The 25,620-nt window shown below is 55.2% G+C and overlaps 1 protein-coding gene across 7 annotated transcripts in view; it reads left to right on the plus strand.

Moving 5' to 3' along the window:
- Positions 1-25,620, plus strand: part of DLGAP4 (DLG associated protein 4) — a gene marked incomplete at its 5' end in the record, with an annotated part of 60,350 nt that overhangs the window by 11,795 nt on the left and 22,935 nt on the right. For 3 of the 7 annotated variants that reach the window (XM_084218132.1, XM_084218131.1, XM_084218134.1), the window contains 2 exons: positions 1,761-1,811; positions 2,909-3,155. In XM_084218132.1, the coding sequence (XP_084074258.1) occupies positions 1,761-1,811; positions 2,909-3,155 (298 nt within the window). Of the gene's footprint in view, positions 1-1,760; positions 1,812-2,908; positions 3,156-10,077; positions 10,335-16,075; positions 16,140-25,620 lie in introns of those variants that run through there. The other 4 variants (XM_084218133.1, XM_084218137.1, XM_084218135.1 and 1 more) reach the window with 4 other exon arrangements.

Raw genomic sequence — 25,620 nt, forward strand, 5'->3', positions numbered from 1 at the left:
GGCCTCTGTCCCATCCTGTTCCTGTGTGTCTGCATGGGCAGCACCCCCATGCTGCTCTGTGTGTGCAGGGGGCCGGAGCAGCGGGGTGGGCATCAGGAGCCCTGGGGGAAGGGGGACAAGGGTATGTCCTGCCTGTGTTCCCATCAAGGTGTGGGGGGCGCTGAGCCCCTTGGCTGGAGTCTCCTGCTGTCCCAAAGCAGTCAGAACCCTTGGAGGGGAGCTGGGGGGAGCAGGGGCATTGCTGGGCATTCCTGTTCCCTGTGGCCAGTCCTGACCCTTGTGCAGCAGCAGCAGCAGCAGCAGCGATGTGCTGGGTGTCTCAGTGCACAGAGGGGTCAGGACCGCCATGTTCTCGTCCTTTGCGTGTCAGTCCATGCTGAAGTCCCTGCAAGAGGCCATGGCTCGGTGCTCTATCCATGTCCAGAGCTGCTCCCAGGAGCTGAGTGCAGCACCCCCATGGAGACCTCAGGAGGGTGTTGGAGCTGAAGGGTCTGAGCAGCCCATGATGTGCCAGGAGCTGCACAGGCAGCCAGCCCAGAGGCAGGCTGGTGGCACTGGGATTGCTAGGGGCACACCAACTGCCACAGCACCCACTCACACAGGGAGCAGCTGCCATCACGTGCACTCTGCCACTGTCCCCTGAAAACCAGAGAGCTCAGCTGCAGCTGGAAAGGATTGAGGCACCTCCCACAAACTGCACGTCTGTTGATCCAGGATGGAGCTGGTTCATCCACCATTGTGTGCTGGTCTCATCCATCCCAGTGCCAGAGGCAGTTCCTGCCCTGCCCTCACTTCTGTGTGACCTCCACCACCTTCCTTGTGTGTGCAGCCAGACCCCAGTGTCTTCCCACATGGAAACACCCCCAGCTCTGGCAGACAAGTCTCCTCTCCTTGGTCCCACTCAGCTCCACCTCTGGCAGTCTGGGGATCACCAGGTGCATGTCAGCACCCCCTGTCACACCATGGGGGACAGAGCTGGTGACCCCAACACTGCCAAGCCCCACCATAAGCTGTGGCCTGTGCAAGAGGGCCAGGCCCATTCCCAGAGCCAAGCCTCTTCCCTCAGGCAGACTTTGAACCTGGATTCTCCCTGAGAAGGTCATCCAGGGCAGGTGGTGCCAGGCAGAACCCCGAGGGTGGAGAGGAGGAAGAGGATGCAGCCGTGCCCCCGGGCAGCGCAGTGTCTGTCGGGGCTCTGTCCGTATGCCGAGTGTGTGCCGTGGCTTTGCTCTGCTGAGGAGGCAGAACAGCTTCTGTGTGGCTTCTTCTGGCGAGGGGAGACGGCAGCGAGGTGGCCAGGCCAGCCCTGCAGGCTGCAGGACAGCTCCCCCCACACGGAGCACTCGGGCTGCCCGCGGCTCTGTGCGCTCTGAGGTGCTGGCCGGTGCTGGGGGCTACCCAGAGGTGCCCACGGCCAGCTTGTGCAGCTGCCCCTGTGTGCAGAGGGGTGTCCCAGCACGGTGTCCCCAGTGTCCCCTGTGGGTGTACAGGGATATGGTGCACACAGCAGGCTGAATGCTCAGCAGCTTCTCCCGTGGTTGAGGTGTCCTGTGGAGCTTTGCCGTGTCCGTGCCACTGTCTGAGGGGCGTGTGGCCTCGCTTGGCATTTTACAAGCTCTGCAGTTTGTACTGAAGTGTCAGCAGCAGTGGCCCCAGGGGACAGCCCCCTGCTCCCCTTGTGCTCAGTCCCTGTGCAGTGACTGTCTGTGTGAGGGGCTCCCTGTTCTTGGCCTTTAACCTTCTCCAACTCTTTCTTCCAGATCTTTGGACCCCCCTCACTTATCCCTCAGATATTTACCCATGGAGAGCAGGTATTGTCCCACTGGTGTTTCTCTCATCCTTCCTCATGGACCTTTCTGGGGCCAGCCTGGACACCAATGGCAGGGTGTGAGGTGGGCTCTGGGGTCAGCCCATGCCCAGGCTAGTGGCAGGAGAAGGAAAAGAGGAGGAGAAGGAGACAGCACTCCTTACCCAGGCACTGCAAGGCAGCTGGAGAGCTTGAGTCCTGGGCCCAGCAGGCACTTAGGGTTCATCAGTTTTAGGGGGAAAGTGGATGAACTTCTTAAGCCAAACCTCATGGAGCTCAGATGCCAGTGCTGGGCAGAAACAATGTCCTTGTGTGCCAGGAGAAAGAAAGGGCCAGGAGTGATGGATGTGGGCAACAGGGCCAGTCTCAGCATCTCTCAGCTGTGTTTCAGAACAGTCTATTCTGGGCTGGGTCTAGTTTGACCTGGCTGAGCCTCTCCCAAGACCAAGCTTGCCCAGCAGTTGCCACAGGATGGCAAGGCAGGGCTGTGGGCAGGAGGGAGGAAGGGGGGGGGGGCAGTGGGAGAACTGCCCCTGCCCTGCTCATCCCTGGGCACAGCCAAGCCCTCTCCTGACCCTCACCAGGGATGGGGCTGGGGTGGATTCCAAGACCCACCCTAGGCAAGAGTGGGGGCTGCCCCCAGCCCACAGCTCTCCCCTGATGTCTCCCCACATTCCCCCCCGAGGAGCAAGCGTGCCCTGGTGGGCTCTCACACTGAGGCTGAGGTATCCCAGCTGTGCTGGGACAGGGGCCCTGGCAGAGTTTGCACTGGGATTTTGGCCACACGCGCTCTCAGCAGCAGGACTGGGGGTGTTTCACAGGCACTGCGCTGGTAAGTGTCCCCTGCTCCACAAGCTGGGACCCTCTCCCCTCTAAGGAGGGGCCCTCTTCCCTCTCAGCAGAGAGCCCCGGGCACCCTGTGCCCAGCAGCATTGACCACTGACCACTGACCACTGTCCCTGCCGTCCCCCCTGCCGCGAGCGGGACCTGCAGGAGTGGCCGGAGGGCGAGGAGCAGGACGGACGGGACGGGAGGGGAAGGGACGGGAAAGGAAGGGCGGCCGCAGGCAGAGGCTGACTGGGCTGCCCTGTCCCCGTGCAGGCACCCGAGCCGGAGCTGGGGGAGCAGTACGAGCCCGTCTGCGACTCCACCTACAGCGAGGCCGAGTCGGCGGCTGCGGAGGTGCTGGACCTGCCTCTGCCCAGCTACTTCCGATCCCGGAGCCACAGCTACCTCCGCGCCATCCAGGCGGGCTGCTCCCAGGAGGACGACACGGGCTCCGTCCGCTCCATCTCCCCGCCGCCCACGGGCAGCCTCAGCGGCAGCAGGACCCTGCCCACCAACAGCAGTGAGTGCAGCGGCGTGCGGGGCCGGCGGGGACAGGGACACGGCTGGCACTTTCTGATGGCTGTCGAGCATGCGAGGCGCTGGGCTCGGGTACCTGTATCCCCAGCCGTGGCTGACCGTGACTTTTGGGGCGTGTTGGGGCTAACTGTGTGCCCGAGATGATGTGCAGCAGCTGGATGTGGGTGCTGGAATGGCAGACAGGCTCTGGGTGCTGTGTCAAAGGAGATGGGACCAGCAGGTCAAGGGAGGAGACTCCTCCTGCTCTACTCTGCTCTCATGAGACCCCCCACTGCAGAGCTGACTCCAGCTCTGGGGCCCTCAACACGAGAAAGATGTGGAGCTGCTGGAGCAACTCCAGAGAATACCATGGAGATGATGCTCCAAGGGCTGAAGCCCCTCTGCTCTGGAGATAGGCTGAGAGAGGTGGGAAAAGAGAAGGCTCCAGGAAGACCTCAGAGGTTAGTGAGGTGCTTGCACAGGTTGCACAGAGCAGCTGTGGCTGCCCCATCCCTGGAAGTGTCCAAGGCTGGACAAGGCTGATCCAAGGTTGGACAGGCCTTGGATCAACCTGGTCTAGTGGAAGGTATTCCTGCCCAGGACAGGGGTGGGACTGGATGAGCTTTAAGGTCCTTTCAACCCAAACCATTCTGTGACTCTGTGAGGACACACAGAGAGAACCCAACATCCCTGGCTGTGGGGTACAAACAGATCTTACACTGAGTTTCAAGGCACCAACAAGCCTTCCCAAGCCCCAGAGCCCAACATCCCTGTGCTGAGCCATGGCAGCATTTCCATGATGCTCCAAGTCACTTGATCTGCATCACTTTGCATCATTTTCTCCAAGGCAACCTCTGCCATTCCTGGCTCTGGCCAGCCTCGGTGCTCCAGATGGGCTCAGGTGTAGCACAAGGTGTGAGGAGCTGAGAGGTCCCATCCTGGGGATAATTTAGGGAACTGCTTAGCAAAGGTGATACCTTGGTGTTCCTGAACATGGTGGTGCCTGTTCATGGTGCAAGGCAGATGGCAGAGCAGGCAGGAGGAATGCAGAACTTCCCCAGGGCTGTCTGTGGAGGCAGCACATCCCATCCCCATGGGGCTGGGGTCAGGCCCAGCAGGATGGGGCCTCTCAGCACCAGCCCTGGCACCAAGGGGTGTTCAGAGCAGCCTCAACTCATCTGCTGTGGGCAAAGCTGCCACAGCACTGCGATGGGATGGGCTGGGATGGGATGGGCTGTCAGTAGGAGACAGCACATCCCAGCTCTGGGTAGAGTGGGGATTGGGGAGGAGGCAGTGCAGCCTTCCTGCCTGGCTGCAGGCCTTCCTCTCCCGGGATATGGGCATGGAACATCTCCCTGCAGTGATCTGAGCTGCAGAGCCATCCCAGTCGAGGTCTGCAGGATGAGGCAGGAACTGGAGGACATCTCTGGGAAGGATGGGCTGTTTGCTCAGCCCTGTCCCTCCGTCCTGCCAGCCTCTCTGCTCTGTTCTGTCCCACTCCTCCCACCTGACTCCTCCCCTGTCCCACAGCCCTCTCCTTGCTGGCCGAATGCTGCTGAGCTTGGTGCTGCCACAGGTCCAGGCTGACACCAGGCAGCAGCAGCAGGCACAGCACAGAGGGGGCTTCCAAAGTGCCTGGGCACCACCTCTCTCTGACATGACCCAGCACAGTTCTGCTGGTTCCCAGAGCATCCCCCAGCCCTTCACGTTGGCTGCTGGGCCTGGGGGAGGGAAAGGGTTTTGGTGGAGGATTGAGGAGCAGAGAGGATCATCTGTGGTTGTGCATGCACAGGATGTGGGAGGCAGGAGACACATCTGGACAGCACTCACACCTCTAATCAGCCATCTGGGCTCAGTTCCCCTGCAAATCATGGAATTATTTTGATTGGAAAAGCCCTTTAGGATCATTGAGTCCAACCATTAACCCAGCCCTGCCAAAGCCACCACAAACCCATGTCCCCAAGTGCTACATCCACAAGTTTTTGAACACTTCCCAGAGATGGTGACTCCACTGCTGCCCTGGGCAGCTGTGCTAGTGCCTGAGCACCCTTTCCATGAAGAGCTTTTCCCTAATATCCAATTTAAACCTCCCCTGGTTCATCTTTGAGGCCATTTCCTCTCATCCTGCCACTTGTCACTTGGGAGAAGAGCCTGATCCCCACCTGGCTGCACCCTCCTCTCAGGGAGTTGTAGAGAGTGAGGTCCCCCCTGAGTCTCCTTTATTGCAGGCTGAGCCCCTCACCTTCCTCAGCTGCTCCTGGGGCTCCAGCCTCTTCCCCAGTTCCGTTTCCTTCCCTGTATTTGTTCCAGCCCCTCAATGCCTTTCTTGTCACAGGGGCCCAGATGGACACAACACTTGAAGTGCCTCACCAGTGCCCAGCACCAGGGACAGTCACTGCCCTGGTCCTGCTGCCACACCGTGGCTGGTACAGGCCAGGTGTCATTGGCCTCTTGCCCACCTGGGCACACCTGGCTCATGTTCAGCTGCTGTTGAGCAGCACCCCCAGGGCCTTTTCTGTGCATCCCTGAGGCTTTAAGTGGCAGGTGGTATAGGAGAGGGGCCTCCCAAGCAGCAGGTGGCAGCTTGGTGGCATCAGCCAGGACACACAGGGAAGGGTGGGTGCACTGTCACCTGCAGGTGTAATGGTCACTCGTGGCCTCTGCTCCACGCAGGGCTCTGGGATGACAGCATTAAGAGCTCTGACCCAGACACAACCCAGGGACACCTTCCTTCATCCAGCATCTCTGCACCAGCCCAGAGCAGTGGGGACCACCACGCTTTTGTCTGTGCAGGGACATGTCCTAAAGAGGCACCAGCAGCAGCAGTTCTGGGGCCAACACAGCTTACTGTTCCTTGAGGGCCATGTGGGGGTTGGATGCTGAAGCAGAGGGATTTGGGCACTGTCTGAGGGCAGGAGGAGGGGCAGCAAGCTCCGTGCAGGGTGTGTGGGGAGCATGGGGGAGAGCCCTGACAGCTGTCACACCCCTGCCACGCCAGTTCCTCCCACTAATGCCTGTGTCACCGGCACATTACAAAGCAATTAGCTCCCGTTTGACAGCCAGCGAGACAGATGATGAGCTGCCCTTGATCAGCCTTAAACAAAGCTTTGTGCCTTGCACAGCCAGGGAATCAAAAGCCCCAGTGGAACCTATTCCTCTAATTGCCAGGCGTGCAGTGACAGCCGCGCCTGCTCCCAGCACCACAAAGGGCTCCCCAGCCCCGGCTCCTGCTTATTAGAGGCAGCTCTGGGAATTACTTGTTTAATAGACTGCTTGCAATGCAGAGCAGAGTATTTGATGTCCAGGGGAAACAGGAAAGCGGAGGTGAGCAAGCAAATACAGCAGGGAAAGCTCACACCAAGCCAGTCCTACTCAAGCTCTTCCCAATCCTCCTTGTGCCATCTGGTAACACCACCCTTGCTCAGAGCATCCTGCCCTGGGATTAAGCAGTCTGCTCCCAAAAAGCTCAGGTGTCCAGCTCCTTATCCTGTGTCCAGATCTCTTGCAGAGAGGCCGGGGCCGCACACACCTTATGCACACCTGCCCTCCATATACCAGAACTTTTCCAAGCCCTGGCTGGGCAGGAGAGCACTGCCTGGGAGGAGATACTCCCAAAGGTCGGGACAGAACAACTGCCCTCTGTCTCCCACCTGCTTCCTGTCTTCTTTGTATTGCTTTTGTTTCCCTGTTTATGACTAAATTAGAGACCTGGCTTCAGGGCCCATGGTTGTGCTGGGGGAAGGCCCACAGTCCCCTGGCATTGATGCTCTTGCAGGGGCTGCAGGGCTGTGCTTAGGAGGGACAAAGTGCCTGCACCCTCCAAGGCTGGCTCACTGTGGGACGAGTTTCCACGGTTTCTGGGAAAGTCGTGTATCTTCCTCCTCCTTCTCCTCCTCGGTGTGCCGTGATCCCGGGCTCTGTGTAGGCAGGCGGTTTCTGTTGCACTCCTCTTGGCTGTCATGGCCTTCTCTCCTGTGTGGGGAAGCAGCAGTGATGGGAAGGCACAGGGAGCTCACACCAGGCCAGGAGCCATGGCTCAGCTGGGGCTGAAGCACCACTGCGGCCCCTCGTTAATCCCATCGGCCCGAGCTGACCCCACACGGCCTTTGGGAGGGACTGCTATCATTCCCTTCAGATTTTCTCCTTCTTTTTGACCTAGATTTCACGTTCCAGAAATAGCTTTCCCTGACATACAAGCAGGAAAGGGATTAGAGGGAGAGCGTGTGTGTGTATATGTGTGTGCCAGGGAAAGATTTCTGTTGCATGCTCCATCAGCGTTTGCAGAGGAAAAAAGGGCACACACACACATTCTGTGATGTATTCGTGTGTCTGTGGGACAAAAAGAAATTCATGACAGCTGTTTCTGTCCACATTTGCCAAATCATTTCTCACCTCTGATCTTTCCCTTGTTATTATGGAAACTCCACCACCGCCCTGTGCCCAGCCAGCGCTCCCTTTTCCCCCGGAAGCCGTGCCATGGCCACAGCCCCGCTCTCGGCTCCACCCCCAAACCCAATCCATCCCTGTCTTTCTGTGCCCGGTGCTCTTTGCTGCCAGGTTTCAGCACTCCCACGGGCAGCACCCGGGCTGTGAGCTCGCTGCCTGCTGCAGGCACGTGGCTGGCACGCAGAACCAACTGCAATGGGTTTGAGCCCGCAGAAATGCCCAGGTCCCCTGGAAGGAGGGAGCTGCAGCCACACTGTGGGATGTTGTGTTGGCACAGATGTGGGAGGTCAGCACGACTCCAAGGTCCTGGCCCAGCCTGCCTTCTCCCAGCAGGGACCATCTACAAAGGAGTAGAAACAGAGGCAGCTGCCAGCATTTCCCTTTGCTGACATGGTCAGAAAGACAAGTCCTTCTTGTTGCTTGCTTTTATCAGCTTTGATAGCAGGAAAGGGAGTTGGTGCTGTCCTTGTGGGAGAGGAGAAGTCAAAGCACCAAAGGGTGCCTCAGCTCACTCAAAGCCTCTGGGAGGGCAGCACCAGGAGTCCGTGCACGGTGCTGTGCTCTGCCCATGTGGAGAGCTGGCTGGAGGGCAGTGTGCCAGGTAATCAAACTCCTGGTCTCCTCAGGCCAAGGGGCCTGGTGGCATCCCCACGTGCTGGCCATCCTTGTGACCCAGGTGAGCACAGAGCTGCCCTGACACCAGACAGTAACAGGTGCCCCTTTGTGTCCCCCCTGGGTGATGCTCAGCCCCTCTGCAGCTCCCCACAGCCACAGGGCTTGTGCCATTGCTGGGGAAGTCCCCGCAGCAGCCAAGGACAGCCTTAGCTGAGCCAGACACTCATGTGCCAGGAGAGCAGGGCTGGGTGGGGTTGAGTGAGGCTCTGCGAACAGCCTGGAGCATTTTCAGGATGTCAGACAGGGCAGGCAAATGCGGGTTTCTTTGTGTATGTCTTGGTTGGGGTTGCTTTTCTTCTCCTTCATGCTTTCCCATTATCTTTTCCATCTACTGAACCATGACCTGGGTATTTCTGAGGGTTCAGGAAGAGACTGGCAGTTCAGAGCTACCTGGGAGACTCTGAACTGAAAACAAGTTTCCTTTTTCCTTGGTAGGCAGCAGAGTGGGGAGGCCCTAGGCTGAGGGTCCCAAGGCTCAGGGCTGACTCTGTGACCAAATTCTCCTTCAGCCCCATTGTGCTGCTGCTTCCAAGAGCGGAAGCAGCAAATCCGCAGCGATTCTGTTGCTGAACGCCGAAGGCGGCGGCGGCTCGGTCCTGCCTGCGGAGCCGGCAGCACTTGAGCTCAGCGCGCTGTTTCCCACGGCGCTTTGATCGCTCCTTGCTGCAGACCAGTCCTTCTCCGAGTGCTGGGAGCCCAGCGAGCCATCAATAAATCCCAGCACCGAGGAGTGATGGTAGCAGCGCGGGGCCGGGGCAGCACACGTTCTGCTGGCAGGGACCACGGGGCAACACCGGGGCTCGCACGGCCACGGCCCTGCCCAGGGCCCGGCACGACCAGTGCCCGCAGCACGCTGGGCTGGCGGGTCAGACACCGCCCGTCTCGGTCAGACACCGCCACACAGAGCGACTCCGGCCTCGCAGAGCTGTCCCGGGCCAGGGGAGCCTTGTGCTCATCTGCTCTGTGCGTCAGCGCAGGATCTGAGGGAGAGAGCTGGATGCTCCTGCAGCACCCAGCGTGGCTGTGCCCGGGGCACAGACCCGGGTGGCTCTGCCCAACAGGTTCTTCCCGCAACCCGCACGCTGTGCCAGCCCTGCTCCCCTCCACACCTCTATCCTCCATCAGCCCTGCTCTGGCAGCCCCAGGGGAGGCTCAAAGCACAGCCCCAACACACCGCCCGCACCCGCTGAGCCTCCGCTCCCTCTCCCCATGCCCAGCGGGGCAGAACTCCACCAGCAAATCTGGGACCAGGGGAAAACACCCACAGAGGAAACCTCCTCGTCCCACTTGTTCATTTTCCATGTATTTCCCTCCGCACCGGAGGGTTCCTCTCGGCGATGCTGCAGGAGGTGCGTGGCGGCAGCGCTGCGCCCCTGCACCCGTCGCCCACGGGGGTCCCACCGCGCCCGCTCCGCGGCTGGAGCGGGGAAAACGGGAGGGCTCTTTCATCCAAACCCGCGTTTGCGCGTGGGTGGGACCGCGGCCGCGCTGGGGAAGGTGTCACCGCGGCTGTCGCGACAAGGAGACAAAGCTCCCGCGTGGGGTGGGAGCGGCGCCCGCTTTGTTCAGCAGCGCTCGGCTCCCCCCGCGGCAGCGGCGCTGAGGCAGCGGCCGCCGCCGCCCGCATGCCCTCTCGGTAGTGCCGGGGGTCTCGCCGAGTGTCCGGCGGGCCGGAGGGACCCGCGCGGCCGTGGGAGCGCGGCGGGGCGGGCTCGGGGCGGTGCCGGTGCCCGGGCGCGGGGCGGTCCCGGGGCGGTCCCGGGGCGGGGCGGCCGTTTAATGCGCGGCCCCGCCCGGGCGCGCGGCCGGAGCGGCGGGCGGGCGCGGTGAGTGCGGCGGCGGCTCCGCGCGTCTCCTCCCTTCTCCAGCGGCGGCCGCACGAGCAGCCGGAGCGGCCCCGGACCGCGAGCGGCCCCGCCGGCGGCTCGTCCTCCTCTTCCTCCCCTCCGCGGGACCCAGGCCGGGCCGAGCGCCCTCGCCCCGCGCCCCCCCCCGTCTCTCCGGTCCCCTCCGCCCCTCTTTGTGTCTCCCATGGCTTTGTGTCTGGAGCTCCTCAGGCAATGTGAGTGACCGCGCGAGCGGGGGGCCGAGCCGGGCCCTGCATGGCTGCGGGCGGGGGTGCCGCCCCCTCCCTCCCTCCTTCCCTCGCTGCTGCCGCTGCTCCGCCGCTTGCCGGGCCCGCCGCCCCTTCCGCTTCCCACGCGCGTCCCGGGCCTCCGTGGGAGCGCCGGGGCCGCCCCGCTCGGCTCCGGGCCGGGCTGGGCTCTGGGGGCCGCTCCATCCTCCTCCTCCTCCTCCGCATGCCGCCTGCGCCGCGGGGAGCCGGGCCGGGCGGGGGTGGGCGCTGCCCGCTGCCAGCCCCGCTGGATCCGTCCCCGGGGGCCGCGCGGGGTCAGGCCGGTGCCCGGCCCGGTGCTTCAGGCCCTTACGGAGTCGCTGGGTGCCGCAGGGAGGGAAGCGGCGCCTCACGAAATGGGTTCCCCGCCGGGGGACACGGGCCCTTTCTTTGGAGAGGCGTTCGGATTCTTCCTCCCCTGGAGAAGAAAAGGGAATTGTCTGGGCGAGGCACGGAGCTGAAGGCTGACATTTCGCAGCGCAGCGAGCTGGCACCTCCCGCCCAGAGCTGGCTCTGAAAAGTCTCTTTTTTTAGCCTGGGAGAACAGGTCCTGGCTGAAGGTACCTGGTGTGGCAGCCCTGGCTCACCCTGTGCAGGAGTTGAGGCTGAACCCCTCGGGATTTAACCGCAGGTGCAATCCAGCTTTAGTGTGCCTTGCAGGAGGGTGAGGGTGTTATGGTTGGTTGTGAGCAGTCAGTAGATGTAGCTCTTAATTTCTACTCCAGTCTTGATTGAGAGGCTGAAAAGGAGGATTGTTTGTAGGATGCTGTTGGTAGGGCTAATATTCCTTATTCTGCAGAGACCTTGACCCCAAGGTGTGCAGGAATTGTCTTTGAGATGAGAATGGAATTAGGACCTCTGAATCCTAGGCTGTAGCTTGTCACTTGGGAGAGGAAAAGAAGAAAAGGGAGGAAAAAAAAATCCCACAGCATGTGGCATTGAATCCTAAAATAAATTCCAATCATGTGGGATGATAACAAGCCAGATTGCCAAGTCGTGTAAGTTGGCAGACTTGATTCCAGAGGGTCCAAATTACTTTGCTGGTAATTGCTCTTCCAACAGGCATTTGGTGCTATGAAGTTGCATGTTCTTGAAGGCATGGAGAAAATTGTAACTGTTGATCAAATTCAGTCTCTTTGTCTTTCAGATAAGTATTGATGTGTGTCTGCACCCAGATACTTGGAGGAGGGTTATCTGCAGAATTTGTCTGTTGTTAGCAGGTGTGGAAAACCTAAAAACTCACCTTTAAGGTGCAAACACCAAACTGCCACATGTTAATTTTGCATCTAGCTTGCTACTTTGGCCCACTTCTGTCATGGCAGTGTAACTTTGGGGTGCAGCTGAGGGCCCCAGGATCTGGGGAAGTGCTGGAGTGTAACTGCTGTGCCCTGTGCCAGCCTGGAAAAGACAAGGAGACCCTGGGTAGCAAAGCTGATAAGGGAAGAACTTGGTTTCTGTGAAGTGTGGGTTGTCTGTCTGTACAGTCCAGTGGGATCTGGCAAAGCACAATGTGCTGGGAGCCCCACAGGTCCCTGTGTGGAGATGTAGCTGGTGTCCCAGCACACGGTGTCAGCTTGTTTTGCTCACAGCTCTGTGTATCAGTGGTTGGGTGCTTGATCTGCGTGTGCAGTTTGGGTTTGTGGACACTTCTGACCGCTCAGCTCAAGGTTATTGTGCTGCTCCAGCCTGATGCACGGGAGACCTGCTGCTCTGTGAGCGCGTTCTGGCGGTGCGTGCTGCCAGAGCAGGAGAACTGTGAAAGCTTTAATGGGTAGCTAATGACAGCTGGGCATTTGCAAACAGCTGTGTGTCAGTTCTTGTCTCCTGTATGGATTTTCTTGTTGTTTGAGCCCAGACTGGGATGGTCTGGAGTGAGCTATTCGCTGGATTGTGTGAAAGTCACCGTGACACTTTAATTTTTCTCATAGCCCACTTCATGCACACCTGTAGAACCATGGTACAGCAGGGCCTGGTTGTGCCTCTTCAGCTGATACTCTTGCTCTGTGCAACCTGCACAGCAGTCTCAAATATTTTTTAATGGATTGAGGAGGCATAATTGGATTCAGAGCAGTGCAAGTTACAGGGACATATGTGAGTTGGAAGGATTAAGGCTGTGCAGGCGGGTGGCCCTGTTCAAGAAAAATCCACTGTAATTTCTGCAGTGAAAAGTTGTCAGTGTGTTTTCTATCAGAGCAGATTTAAAAGGGAGGGGAGCAGTGCTAAGTATGATTGCTGTTTGCTGTGAAAGGCGATTAGAGTTCAGGCATTGGATAAAGTTCTGTGAGGGCTGGAGTTGGGAATGGTGAATTTGGGTCTCTCCAGAAGCGCTCATGGGAAAATGAATTTCTTTCCCTTCTCTCCTGGTCTCCCACCTGGAGAGAAGTGGGGTACAGAATGACACGAGGGTTTAACATAAGCTGCCTTTAAACAGGCAAAAGTTAAACTATTTGCAGATGGGCCAGTTTAGGAGAGGAGGAAATACTCAGAAATTCTGTCCACTTCAATTTGTCTTGCAGAATTAATTAATTGCTGGCCCTTTGGTGCAGATCGGTGCATTAAGTACCAACCTTCTGTTCCCTGGAGAAGCAAGAGGAAGCTACTTCTGCTCTGCTAGGGTCTGGCTGGTGAATGCAAAAGGCACCATTGCAAAAGTATTTGATTTTCACTGAAAACAGCGAGGTAAGTGCTCAGATCTATCTGCCCACACCAGTCTGATCCCTAATTAAATGGGCAGCATTAGGTAGGCCAGTCCCAGTGTTGACATAGCTCAATGTGGCTGCTGGTCTGCTGTCACAGAAAGCGAAAAGCATTGCTGGGGGAGTTAATGGTCCCCCAGGACTGGAGACTGCTCCATTTCTGTAGAGGACAGGGCTGTGGGTTATGCACTGCCAGGCCTCTTCCCAAATTTCTGTACATCTTCGAAGACAGCTGAGTTCTGATTCTCTCCTCCTTCCTTCCTCCTTCATTCCTCCTTAGCCTTGCAGTGGGAATTGCCAGTAAAGGCAGAGGGGCACATGCACCTGCTGGCACACAGGCAGGGTGCTTGATGCCTGCACAGGTGCTGCAGCCTCACCTGAGCAGACAGTGCTCTGCTCTGCAGGGTCTAGTTTCTCTGGGAACACCAAGAACATGAAACCAGTCTCTAAGGGGACTCACCCAAGCCAGGCTGTGGCTTGGTGCATCAGACAGCAGTACTTGGAAAGGAATGTGCATAAGTTTTAAACCTTAGCACTAGTATTTACATCAAGGGTATGTTGACAGTCAGTCTTGTGTATCCCATTAGTGCTCTTCATTAAGACATCCAGGTTTCACTGCAGTGAAAATCTTTTCACTGTGGTGGAATCTTTTCTGAACCTAGTTCCAAGAGATCAAAGCTTAAGCTGCTGTTTTGTCTCTTCAGTTTGAAGTTTGACCAAGAAACTTGAGTGGTGAATGTTTCAAAGGTAAATTCTTACCTGTGGTGCTGGTCTGTCAGAGCTGGAATTAAAGTGGAGATCAGAAGGTGCTTATACCTTTCTGCTGATGCACTGTCATAGTGCAAGGTGATGTTTGATGAAAGCTGAAAGCTATTTAAGAGTTCATAAAAGGGAATTTTTATTACAAGTTCTTTTCATAAGATTAGTCAAACTTCTAAGTATTATTTGTCTTGTTTTGTTTCTATTCTGGGAGTGGTTAAGATCTACCTGAACAGGGCCCAGCCAGGCATCTGCTGTGTGCAGGAGGGATCTCCAAGCCAAAAGTTCTTACCCAGAGTGGGTATATCTAGAGCTGCATTGAATTAGAAGTTAAAATTGGGAAGTTAAAGCGTGGATGCTGCATCCCTCTTAGGCCTTACATGTAAGCTGGGTACCTGTATCTGAAGCCAGAGAAGGTGTCCCAAAGGCTGCTGTGGAATTGTCCCCGAGGGAGTGCCTGGACCCTGCTGCAGGCCCTCGATAGGAGCCAGGTCCGTGCCAGCCTGGTCAGCGCTGCTCTGTGGAGAACAGTGTGTGCAGGACAGGTCATGGGCTGTGCCAGGGCTCTCAGGTCACTGCAGTGGCTGCTTTGTTGAGGGCCCTCCTTTCCCTTGTTTGAACCCTGAGGCTTTTCAGTCCCTTGGCATGCCCCAGACATGGGGTTACAACATTTCTGTGCAGGAACTCTTCCAGGCTTTGGTGCACTGTTGAGCAGCTGCCAGAGCTGCCAGTCTGAGCTGCCACTCCAGCAGCAGACCCAGACTGGGAATTGTGGCTTCTCAGCACTGCTGCTCTGAGCACAGCAAGCTCCCTGGCAGTGCAGGACTGCTGTAATGCCCAGCCTTGCACTGCCTGGGCTGCTGCTTTCCTGGGGAGAAGGTGGCTTTGGGGAGCTGGAAAACTTCTCCCAGTGCCTGAAACAGTGCTTAGTCTGATCCCTTGGAAGTACAAGGGTGTTGGACAGTGTTTGCACCTCCTGAGCTCCTGGTTCTGGACAAAGTAGCTACTTTATTTCCAAAGTATTGCGTTTCAGTGATGCTTAGGTCTGCAGCGTGCCAAGCGCCAGGCCTTGAGCAGGGAATCCCGGATGCTGGGAAGCAGAGCCCTGCTCACCAGCAGCCTGTTGCCTTGGCCACGGTGCTGCTGCTGTTGGCCTTTGTTCTTGGCACAGGTTCAGTGTCAGCGTTGCTGTCACCCTGCAATCTCCCCGCTGCTGCACGACCAGCAGTGTGGTGCCACACATTAACTTCTATCGCTGCTCCTTTGAGGGCCCTGCTGGAGATGAGTGCTGCAGAGCACCCAGGTGCTGAGGGGACACTGCCAGAGCAGCCCTCCACCCCTGCTCCTTCCCAGGAGCTGTTCTCACATGAGTCAAGCACTGAACCAGGCTGGCTGGGGGAATCAGGGCTTAGGGAAGGGCGGCCAAAAGGCCTGATGGACTGTGGCTGCTGTCACCGTGCCCGGGTGGCTGCTGCTGTGACTGCTGCTCGCTGTCCCAGCCGTGTGAGGGTTTGCCGAACAGCTCTGACACGTTCCCTCTGACACACCAGGGCCTGTGTGCGCCCCAGCCAGAAGGGATCCCTGCGTTTTGGGTGTTCATCTGTGGGATGCTTTGATTCCTCTTTGTAGTACATCAGGACTGATGAAATGTGCAGGTTAAGAGATAAAAGGGAGAACATCTTGAGTGGCATCCTCAGGGCAGCAACCAGCCTTCGCTCCCAGGCAGCCAGCAACAGGATGAGAGGACACTGTCCTTAAACTGTTTAGGCTGGACATAAGGAGGAGTTTATTCATGGAAAGGGTGGTCAGGCACTGGCCCAGGGACATGGTGGAGTCCTCTGCCCTGGAGGTGTCCAGGGAAGGACTGGATGTGGCACTCGGTGCTCTGCGCCGGTGACAAGGTGAGGGTAGGTCCCAGGTCGGACTCGGTGGTCTCAGAGGTGTTTTCCAGCCCGAGTGATTCAGTGACAGCAGGAGCCGGCTGGCTCCCGGGAGCGGGAGCTGGGAGATGCCCAGTGCCTGCCTGCGAGACGGGCCCAGGGCGGATTTCCCGTGGGTGCACAAACGGCCCGGGGGCGGTGTGCCGCCGCGGGGGTCGCAGCGGGCCGGGGGGATGTGGTCCCGGGCCCGGGCGGTGTCGGGTCGCTCGGCCGCGGCCCCGGGCGCTGCCTGTCCTGCCCCCGCCGGGCGCGCTTTGCGGCCGCCGCGCTTTGCAGCAGGGCCGTAGGGCGAGGTGAGCGCCGGCCGGGCCGGGCCGGGCCGCTGCTGAGGCGCTGCCCGCGGCACAGCGAGGCCGGTGAGCTCCGAGTGCCGCTCCAGAGTGCACTGGGCTGTGTCAGTGCGCGGGGACACAGCCCCAGGCTGTCACCCCCGTTGTACAGGGAAGGGAAAGGGGCACCCGGAACAGCTGGGGGGGCTCAGCCTGGAGAGGAGGCGGCTCAGCCGTGGTTTAGTTGACAGGATGATGTTCGGTCGTAGGGTGGACTCAGTCTCATTGATTCTGTACCACAGTGTACTGTCCAAGGGGGATGGAGGCGCTGTCCTTCCCCCGAGACAGCAGTGCCCGGCTGGCACCGTCTGCAGTGCCCAGCACACCGGGCTGGGTGCCCTGAGCTCGCTGTGCCACAGCAAAGCAGAGCCCAGGCTGAGGAGGCTGCCTGAATGGAGCAGAAGCAGGCCAGCCATCGCTGCTGGTGGCAGCAGTAACTTTGAAGCGCTGTTTGCCTGCTCCTGGCAGTGCTATTTGTGTGCTTACCTTTGATTTATATTTTTTTTGAACGGCTCTGAATATCTTGGGTGTTGGGGGAGGCAGCTCTAAAAATAACTTTAGAGGCTGGTTATTTCCAAAGCCATTTTTTCTGCCTCTGCCTGTTCCCTTCCCTTCTGTAGCTGATGGCTTTTTCTACTGCTGCAAGGCCGGGTTCACACAGAAAATCATGTTTTCTGCTCTGTGCTACTTCTTGCTCTGTTAGCAAACTTGCTTTGGGTGTGGGTGATGGTGTGTGCAGGCAGCAGGTGCGTGTGATTGCAGATCTGGGTGAAGGAGCTGGTAAAGCAGGAACATGGGGTCCAGAATGTACTCAAACATGAACACAAACCTTTTGAAGGGTCTCCACCATTTGGAAATTGGAGCCACTCAGGTGCAGCCATATGCCAAAAGCTGTGCTTGAACGAGCTGTGTTCCGAGGTGACAGTGGCTTGAGGAAGTCCCATTGTCCCATTTCCCAGGCATGTGCCACAGGATGGCTCATTTTTAATGGTGAATCCCAGCAAGAACCTCTGTCACTGTTAGTGCCTTACCTCAAGTTCTGCTGCTGCATGTGAAATAACCTCACCTGACAGATGCAGGCACTGGTACAAGGGTTATGTACAAAGACTCACTTGAATGGATGAGGACCAAAAAATGCTTCCGCAGAGGTTGTTGAGGGCACCTGTTAAATCGAATTTATCCTAATTCTTATGGTGTGATGCTTTTCAGCATCTTTTTTTTTTTTTTAATTAAGGTGACTCAGTTTTGGGCAGCTGTGCCTCTTATCACAGAGCAGCTGCCAAGCAGATTGCTGCCCTGCCTCCTCATGCCATGAGTGTGCCAGGACCGGGGACCTGTGTGCTCTGCCTGCCCTGGCAGCATTGCATGCCTCACTTTCCCATGGAATTGCAGGAGAGGAGCATAACAGGGCTGCTCCCAGGAGCTGTGGGAGGCAGCGTTTCCCATGGGGGTTTAACCTCCAGTGTGTGCAGAGTTGCTGTGCTCCAGTGGCTTTGTTGGCTGCTGCTCTCCTTGCTCCGGGTGCCCTGACTTTGTGCTGTGCCTCACACCTTCAAGCTTCCTTTCTTGGGAAGTTTGTGCTCAGCTTGTTCCCACCTGCTGCAGCTTTTAGGCTTGATTGAGAAGAGAAAAATCTGGTTGAGTGTACGGCATGTCACTGGTGTTTAATGGGCTGAGTGAATGGCCACAGTGGAGGTGCTTCAGGCTGAGAGCCTGACTGTAGAACACTCCAAGCAGCTGCTCTCCCTGGGGAATTCCTAGAGCTGTGTGTTGCTTCTGGCCACTCTGGAGCAACGGAGCAGCTGCCTCATCTGTGGGACTGCAGCAAGTGCTTCCTGGCCAACCTGGGAAGCGCAGATCAGCCAGAGTCAGGCTTGGCTCTGGCTGAGATGGCTCCTGTGTGTCTCTCATTTGGAAGTTGAAAATAAATCAGAATAGATATTTAGAGGGTCCAGATCTTGTTCATGTCATCCATTCCAAACCCTGAGTGTGCTTCATCCCTGAGGGTGGAGCCTTCGCTGGCTGAGTCACTGTGCATTGGCGGCCTGGGGTTGGATTCTTTTGTGTGTGCCCCCGCACACGTGTGTGTGCTAATTGTGGAGGCTGAAAGGCACCTCAGCTTGGGTGCTCTGCTCGAGCTCAAGGGCTGAGCAGGCTCCAGTGGAGAGGAGAATTTGACAGAGGGGAGATGAAAAGTGATCTCTTGGATCCAGGCTGTGCTCAGCATTCTGTGGACCTGGGAATGCACCTAGTGGTGTCATGGGTTTCCCGGTCTAGAGGGATTTTACATATAGATATGGTTTGGGGCTCACCTAGCAAGCAATAAGCAAGCTTTTTATTGTTACAACCATGTCTTTTTTATAACAGCTTCTCTTATTTCTGCTCATTACTATGGTTCCAGGCACAAAAGAGCTTTCTTCTTCCTAATTGGCCTCCTCCTGTTTCAATTCAGTTGTGTTGCTGTGTCACCATGGAGACAGTCGTGATGTCACGAGATGTGGCATCACTGAGAAGTGGCTGGGAGGCAGTGGCTCGTGTTCCCCCTTACCCCATCCACCCCAGTCATCAATAGCTGGAGCAGAAAGCAGAACAGCTCAATAGATTTCAGGGAAGATATGGGGCTTTGAAATGAGCCTGAATTACAGCTGTGATTTTAACGCTGTTACCAGAGTGGTGGTGGCAGAAAAGATCTCATATATCTTCTTCTCAAAACTGTCTCCATCTCCTCCTGTGTTGTTAAACTCACTTAAATTAATGCCAGGAAGCCCGAAATGTCCAGCAGTTGCTGTGCTGTGAGCCCTGTTGTCAATGCTTGTGTTGCTAAAATCCCAGGCACCCACTGGGTCACATCCTGGGCACGGTGCTGCTGGGCTGGGGGACAGATACACCGAGCTGTGTCAGCTCTGACATCGGTCAGAAAAGCTGGTGTTTCACCAGGGTGTGACTTGGAAGAGCTTTTTTGGGGGCTCCTGCCTTTCCAGCACTCCTGGGACAGCTGTCTCCTCTGTGGAAAGCCCCCAGTGGGGTGAGCTGGGTGATGAGACCAGGAGAGCCAGCACAATCTGTGTGAGCTCAGCAGAGGCAGGGATTTGGCAGAAAACCGGGCTTATTTCATGGCTTAATTTTACTCTGCCAAAACCATGGGAACTTCCTGTTTCCTGAAATACCATGATTTGTCACCAAAACACTGTGAGGATGTATTCTGCTCTGTACAGTCTTTGCTGTGCATTTGTGTTCAGCTTTATCTTGTTTTAACTGTTTTTTAAGGAGTCTGGTTGAGAGCATGGCGTGGTGTACTTGATCCTCTGCCTTGAGCTGTAATAGCCTACTCAAATATTAACTAACTTCCTCCTGATTAATGGGAGGCAGGGTGGTGTCAGTGCCTGGCCTGGCAAGCAGGGAGCTGATGCTTTCCAGTTATTTCTTGTTTTTGTTAGAGGGCTTTGTCATACCCATGGCAGAAGCTTGTTACCTGTAACTGTTTTGTTTGTAATGTTTGATATTGGGGGATGGACAAGCAGATTTCTCCTGTTTGTGGGGTGTCTCTGACTGAGATTAGGGTGCTATGTGCTGGTCCCCCTGCTCAGCAGGGGCCTGTGCATGGCACCTGCACGGTTTGGCTGGGACTGCTCCGGGTTGTCACCTCTCAGGGCTGACACTTCCTTGGCAAGTGTATCAGCTCCCTTGAGCTTTGCTTGCTTTAAGCAACCTTGTATTCAGGCAAAAAGGACAAAACTTGGTGTAATGTGGAAGCTCAAACGAGTTGACTTCTTCAGTGTGACAGAATTTTTTGGCTGTTTTCCTGAAAAGATCAGAACTGTTTTCCAGCGGTTCTGCTGACAGATTCATCTTTTTTTTTTTTCTAATTTTTCTTCTGGGTTGCTGGGTCTTCAAGATGAAAGGCTACAACAGCTCTTAGCATGATGACAAAGGTTTTTTTCACCTTGTCTGTTCCCCTGGAACATTTGGTATGCATCCTGTTTAGGGGAAAAATGACTGAAAGGCCAGTTGCCTTTGAATCATATTAATTTATACTGCTGCTGTTTTTAAAGTAGCTGGTGTCTGGCTAAAGATGCTAAAATCTGCTCTTTAACCATCGCTGCTTTAAAAAACAGAGGGTAGGAGATGTTTTCATTCACTCCTGACACTAGTCACATCTGTCCTGGTGGCTGCAAGGCCACTCCAAGGCTACTTGACTCTGACTTCCAACACTCAGGTTCCTGTAGAGGAGAAAAGAACTGCATGAAGGTCTGGGATTAGTGCTGTTTATGGCTGCAGTGGGCAGACAGAGGCTGTTCAGGAAAGGAGTTGAAACCTCACCTACAAACTGCATGGTTTGTAGGTTTAGCTATATTGTAGCATGTTTTCCATTTTCAGTGTGTGTAGTGAGCTACATCCATGGGGATGGGTGAAGAAATTTCCCTTAATACAGCAAAATAACTACTTCCCAAGTATTTGGAGATTTCCATGAAAGGCTATGAGTAAGTTGCTTCCTGGAAGAGTAGGTTGCTTCTGTCCTTACTCATGGACTTGTCTAAACAGTTAACCTCATCAAATTCCTTTATTACATGAGCAAGTCACTGTGAAATGGTTTATTCTCTCACAGTAGGACTGTGTGGGGTTCCTTATCCCCCAGATTTAAGCCCTAGAGGAATAGCTGTTATCTGCTTTTCCTTGCAGGGCTGCACAGACGCCCCGGGCTGCAGTGCAAGTGTTTTACCCTTGCAAATGCATTGGTTGATGTCCTTTCCCCTGTGCCAAACCCTTTCCCTCAGGACCTGCAGGTTCCTCAAACCCCTCTGGTGAGCTCAGTTGGCCTCTGAAAAAGGAAAAGAAGGAAAACCTGAAGTGCCAACCAAGGCAGGCTAAGTGCTTGAGGATGGGAACAGAATCATAAAACCTAATATTCTGCAAATTATTGTGGTGTTCTGCTTGGTTCTCTGAACTTCAGACCAGTATTCAAACAACTTTTAAAATATGTCTTCTTAGAAGAGGGTCACCTACAGGGTGGTAAACAGTGTCCAGACTTAAAAGGGAAGATTGAGTGGACGCTGACAGTGTTTACAGAAAAACTGCAAAAATACCCAAGATACAGGGAAATGGTGTTCTTGCCTGAAAGATAAAGTAGTGAAAATTGCTACAAGTCTCTCTGGGCATCTTCCCAGCACTGAAGTTTCCTTCATTCTTGCAGCAGGAGCTGGTTCAGGGTTGTGACACTGAGTACTTGTTCAGATTTCAAGTCAAGAGATTGCTTGTCTCCAGGTCCCAGCTTGCAGCAGGCATCAAATTGTTGTGTGTGATCTCAGATAAAGGCTGTGAAACCAGAGCTGCCTGATCCTGTTGCAGCCATGGCCTTGTGTACTCATATACAGGTGATGGCTCCTGCATCACCCGGAGATGGAGGTTAACAAATATGGGTTTGTGCTCAAAGCAAACAGAAGGAGAGGCTGCAGAGCTGGCAGATGAGTAGAAAAGTGAAGTTACCGAATGTGTGGAAGCCTCAGGTTCCCTTCTGGACAAGCTGCCACACAGAGCAGGACTTTTCCCTTGGTGTCTTTTTGCTTCTTGGTAACTGGTCAGTGAGTGGTAAAAGACAAGAGAGTCCTTCAAGCTGCTTTGGAGAGAAATGCTTTTGCTCTTTGCATTGCCTGTGCTTCTCTAAGCCCTCAGCAGAAGGAAGTTAGCTCAGTGAGCCGAGGTACCTGTGCGTGAGCTCTGTGTGCTGGTGTGGGGCAAGCCCAGAGTGGCCAAGGGTGGCACTTGGTTGCTTTTCAGTCTTAAAGATCTCCTTGTCCAGCCAGTGACAAACTTCAGGCTGTGAATCACTTGTGTGTCAGTAATATTTGCATATTTTAGGCAGACTTGCTGCACTGTGTGTTGTGCAACACTGTGAGAAACTTTGGAGCTTGGAGGGAAGCACAGCTGGCAGTGCTGTCAGACACCTCTGTGCTCGTGGTGCTGAAAGCTGAGCTGACAGTTTAACTCTCTTTGGGCTGACTGGTGCTAAATCCTCTTGGCAGGATTGCCAGAAACTTGGGAATGGCTGGTAAACTGGGAAGCCTGCACACCTGGCCACAGAGCGGCCTGGGCTCGTGGAAGGTGTCCCTGCCTGGGGCAGGGGAGTGGGACTGGATGACCCTTAAGGTTCCTTCCAGACAGATCTTTCTGGGATTCTGAGTAAACTCCAGAAGCCAAAACCTGTGCTTACCCCATGCCCAGGTTTTCCAAGTCCTTTGAGGTTTTCCTGGAGAGGGAATGTATTCAGGGGGAGGCTGGTCTGTGCTGGTTTGGGAATACCTGTGTGTGCTGTGCTGCACCGTGGGCACACCTGAGCTCAGCTGTTCTGCACATTCTCTCTGTGCATTTGGCTTCAGGTTACCAGCAGATTTCTTTCTTTGAAGGGGTGTGGTGGCTGCTGTTCAACTGGCCTCTTGTGCTGAGGTTCTGAGCCCTCCATCTGTACCACAGCTGATTCCTGCCAAACCTGGCCCTGCTCTTGGACCATGGTTCTTATGGCTGCCTGGATTTGGAGCTGACCCTATGTAACATCGAGGTCCAGCTCAGAAGGCTGCCAGTGGAATTCTCTTGCTGGGAAGCACTGACTGCAGTTCTGAACTCTTGGTTGCTGTTTTCCTCCAGCTCTAGGTGGGGAAGATTAGAGTTGGGGTTTTCAAGTAGCTGCAGTCAAGTAGCTACAGAATTGTAGGAAGGAAATAGTCCAGCAGGGAGCTGCTGAAGGGGGAACTCTGCATGTTCTGCAGTGGAACTTGTGCATGTGGGAGCTCTGGTCTCTGCACAGTTTCTGCATGTTCCAGTAACTAAAAACTGAAGGTAGAACTCCTTTTTCCTCTTGCAGGTGAGAATTAAGAGTAAGTTTCTTAGCTGGCTTTATGGTGAACTCTCACTGGTAAGACAAGCAGGTGAATTTCCTTAGCAAGGAGTTTCTGACAGGGAGGTCTGATTTTTCTACTATTGATAAGCATAGTGCTTAACACCTCTGAACTACTACCTGATATCCTGTTAGAGGCACCAAGGCATGGAAATCTGGGCCCATGTTCTCATATGGGAAATGACTCTTCAAGTGGTGTGATTCCAGCTCTGACCCTGCTCTTCAGAGTGCAGCTGCTTTATGGTGTGTGCTGGTCTTGTGGTTGTTTCTGGTCTTGAGGGGCAGCAGGTGCTTGTTGCTCGCCTTGGTGGGCTGCACAAAGATCCCCACAGTACTTACTGGCTGGAAGGGGAACAGGGATGGGTCATTTAATGGAGGGAAACCTACACTTAGTAGTGCTTTGGGAATTTTTGTGGTGTGCTCTCTCTCCAGAGTTTCAGGTTGAGCCTTCTTGTTTGCTCAGTTTGTCTTCTTGTTCTCTGGTACCTTCAGGGAGCCAGCAGGTCAACATCCCTCATCCAGGGGGATGCCAGTGGGACATGGCAGGACAAAGTCTGACTGAAACCTGCCACAGCCAGACTGAGAGCTTCCACACTGCAGAAGCAATTATTGTTCCTTGGCATTGCTCTTTGCACTTTATGGCTCTTACACCTAACAGTAACTAAGGATTGTTCTGACCATTACAGAGAATATATGATGTATGGGGAAACCTAAATAACTTGAGGGTTTTGAAACTCCTGGCATCTGGTGTGCAAGAACCAAAGCCTAAAGCACAGTGGTTCATCCTGGCAGGGGCTGCTGAATCAAACCATAAAGCAGTTCTCTGCCTAGATTCCTGAGAGCATTATTCCTCTGATAACAGCCTGGATGAGGAAGTGCAGGATCATTTGCTCACGAGAGCCCCTCTCTAGCTTTAGGAAGTGCTGTTGTGCCTTCCTCTGTGTTCAGAGTGCTCCATGTATCGAGAAGGTGGGGCACAGGCATCCTGGGATGCAGCTGAAGGAAGAAAAGGCAGCCTGCTAAGGCAAGGCTTCCAGAAATCATGTGAATTCCCACCCTGTTAAAATTTCCCCTAAAATGTGTTTGTGCTACAAAATCACGGCAGAAGTGAGCAAAGAGAGCTCAGACTGAAGTCTGTAAGACAAATTCCAGAGTGCTTTTAGTTTAGAAGGGGACACTCAGTGTCCCAGTCCATTCTTGACCACTCCCTGAAGTGCTGTGTGCATATCTGTGCCTGCAGAACTGGTGTGCACTGGTGCTCCTGTGGGAAATTTACCAGCTTAGCCAAAACTCCCAGCAGAGTTGTATTGAGATGTTTCCTTCAGCACTGCCGTAGCATTGAACTCTGTCCCTGAATTCTGAGCAGGGTGCACTTGGGAAGCACTCCAGCTGAACAGTCCTGGAGGAGACACCGTTGTGCCAGGCACACGTCCTGCCAGACAGCAGCCTGAGAGGGTGTGCTGGATTTGGGATGTCATGCTGGCTTTCAGGACAGCTGGTACTTAACACACTACTGATATTTGTATTGTAAATTGGAGCGTGCTTGGTGGGGTTCCAGACTAGAGAAACCAGAAGTTACCTGGATCTTCTGTCCTGCGTGAGTGGGATGTTAACAGAGCTGAGAGCTGAGCCCCCCATGGCCCTGCAGTGGGGTGGGGCTGTGTGTCCATCTGGCACCTGGGGGAGTCAGGTGCAGGTGGGAGGAAAAAGGGCCCTGGCTCTGCTGTTCCCAGCTCTGCTGCTGTGGCTGTGACACTGTGTGGCAGTGCAGAATGCAAGCACAGTTTTATGTTCTGTATTGTGCCACCCTAATCCTGGGCTATTTTTTCCATTTCTCCTTTGAGCTCAGCAGTTCTGGCTGCTGTCCTCTGTCCATGGATGCCATCACAGGCATGCTGGCTGTGTTACCTTGTGCAGAACACCTGTGTTGGTGCTGGAGCCCTGCCAGAGCTGCCACCACTGCCCTGGCAGCTCCCAGCTGCTGTACACATGCTGCTGCAGTCAGGATGCTGTGTGGCACCAGTTGTGGTGGCCCGCTGTGGCTGTGAGGTGACTCACTGCTGCTACACCCTGTCCCCATGGATAATGCATTCCTGCTACAGGGAGAAGGAGGCCCAGCTTCCACCTCTAGAGCAGCTGAGTCAGATGTCCTGACAATTAATGTAATTAGCAATTAGCTGAGGAGATACCTCCTGGAACTGTCTCCTTGGTTGTGTCTGTAAGTGGCCAGAGTAGGAGGGGACAGTCCGGTGGTACCCAAGGGAGGTGGCACCTCTCAGATTCTCCCAGGCACGTTGCAGCAAAGCTGCTGACATTGCAGTCCATGGAAATTTCCTGATGGAGATGATGCAAACTGCTGTGAGCTTGCAGTGAAATAACCTTGCAAGTGCTCTGCTGCTCCCTCCAAGCCTACTCACATCCATGTTCCCACAGTTAGATAACTGGCCACGCATCTGTTTACAAAGCAGTATCCAAAATAATGTGTTGCTGTTCTGTTTCCTCAGCTGGGCTGTGTGTCATAGTTACAACTAAAGACTAGTGTTGAATCTCTTGCTAAAAGGGGGTTGTTGGGTTTTTTCCCCTATGACTGCTTTAATGCAAAATTGTCTTCCCCATCTC

Source organism: Fringilla coelebs (assembly GCF_963513975.1).
Source record: "Fringilla coelebs genome assembly, chromosome: 18".
Classification (NCBI taxonomy): Eukaryota; Metazoa; Chordata; class Aves; order Passeriformes; family Fringillidae; genus Fringilla; species Fringilla coelebs.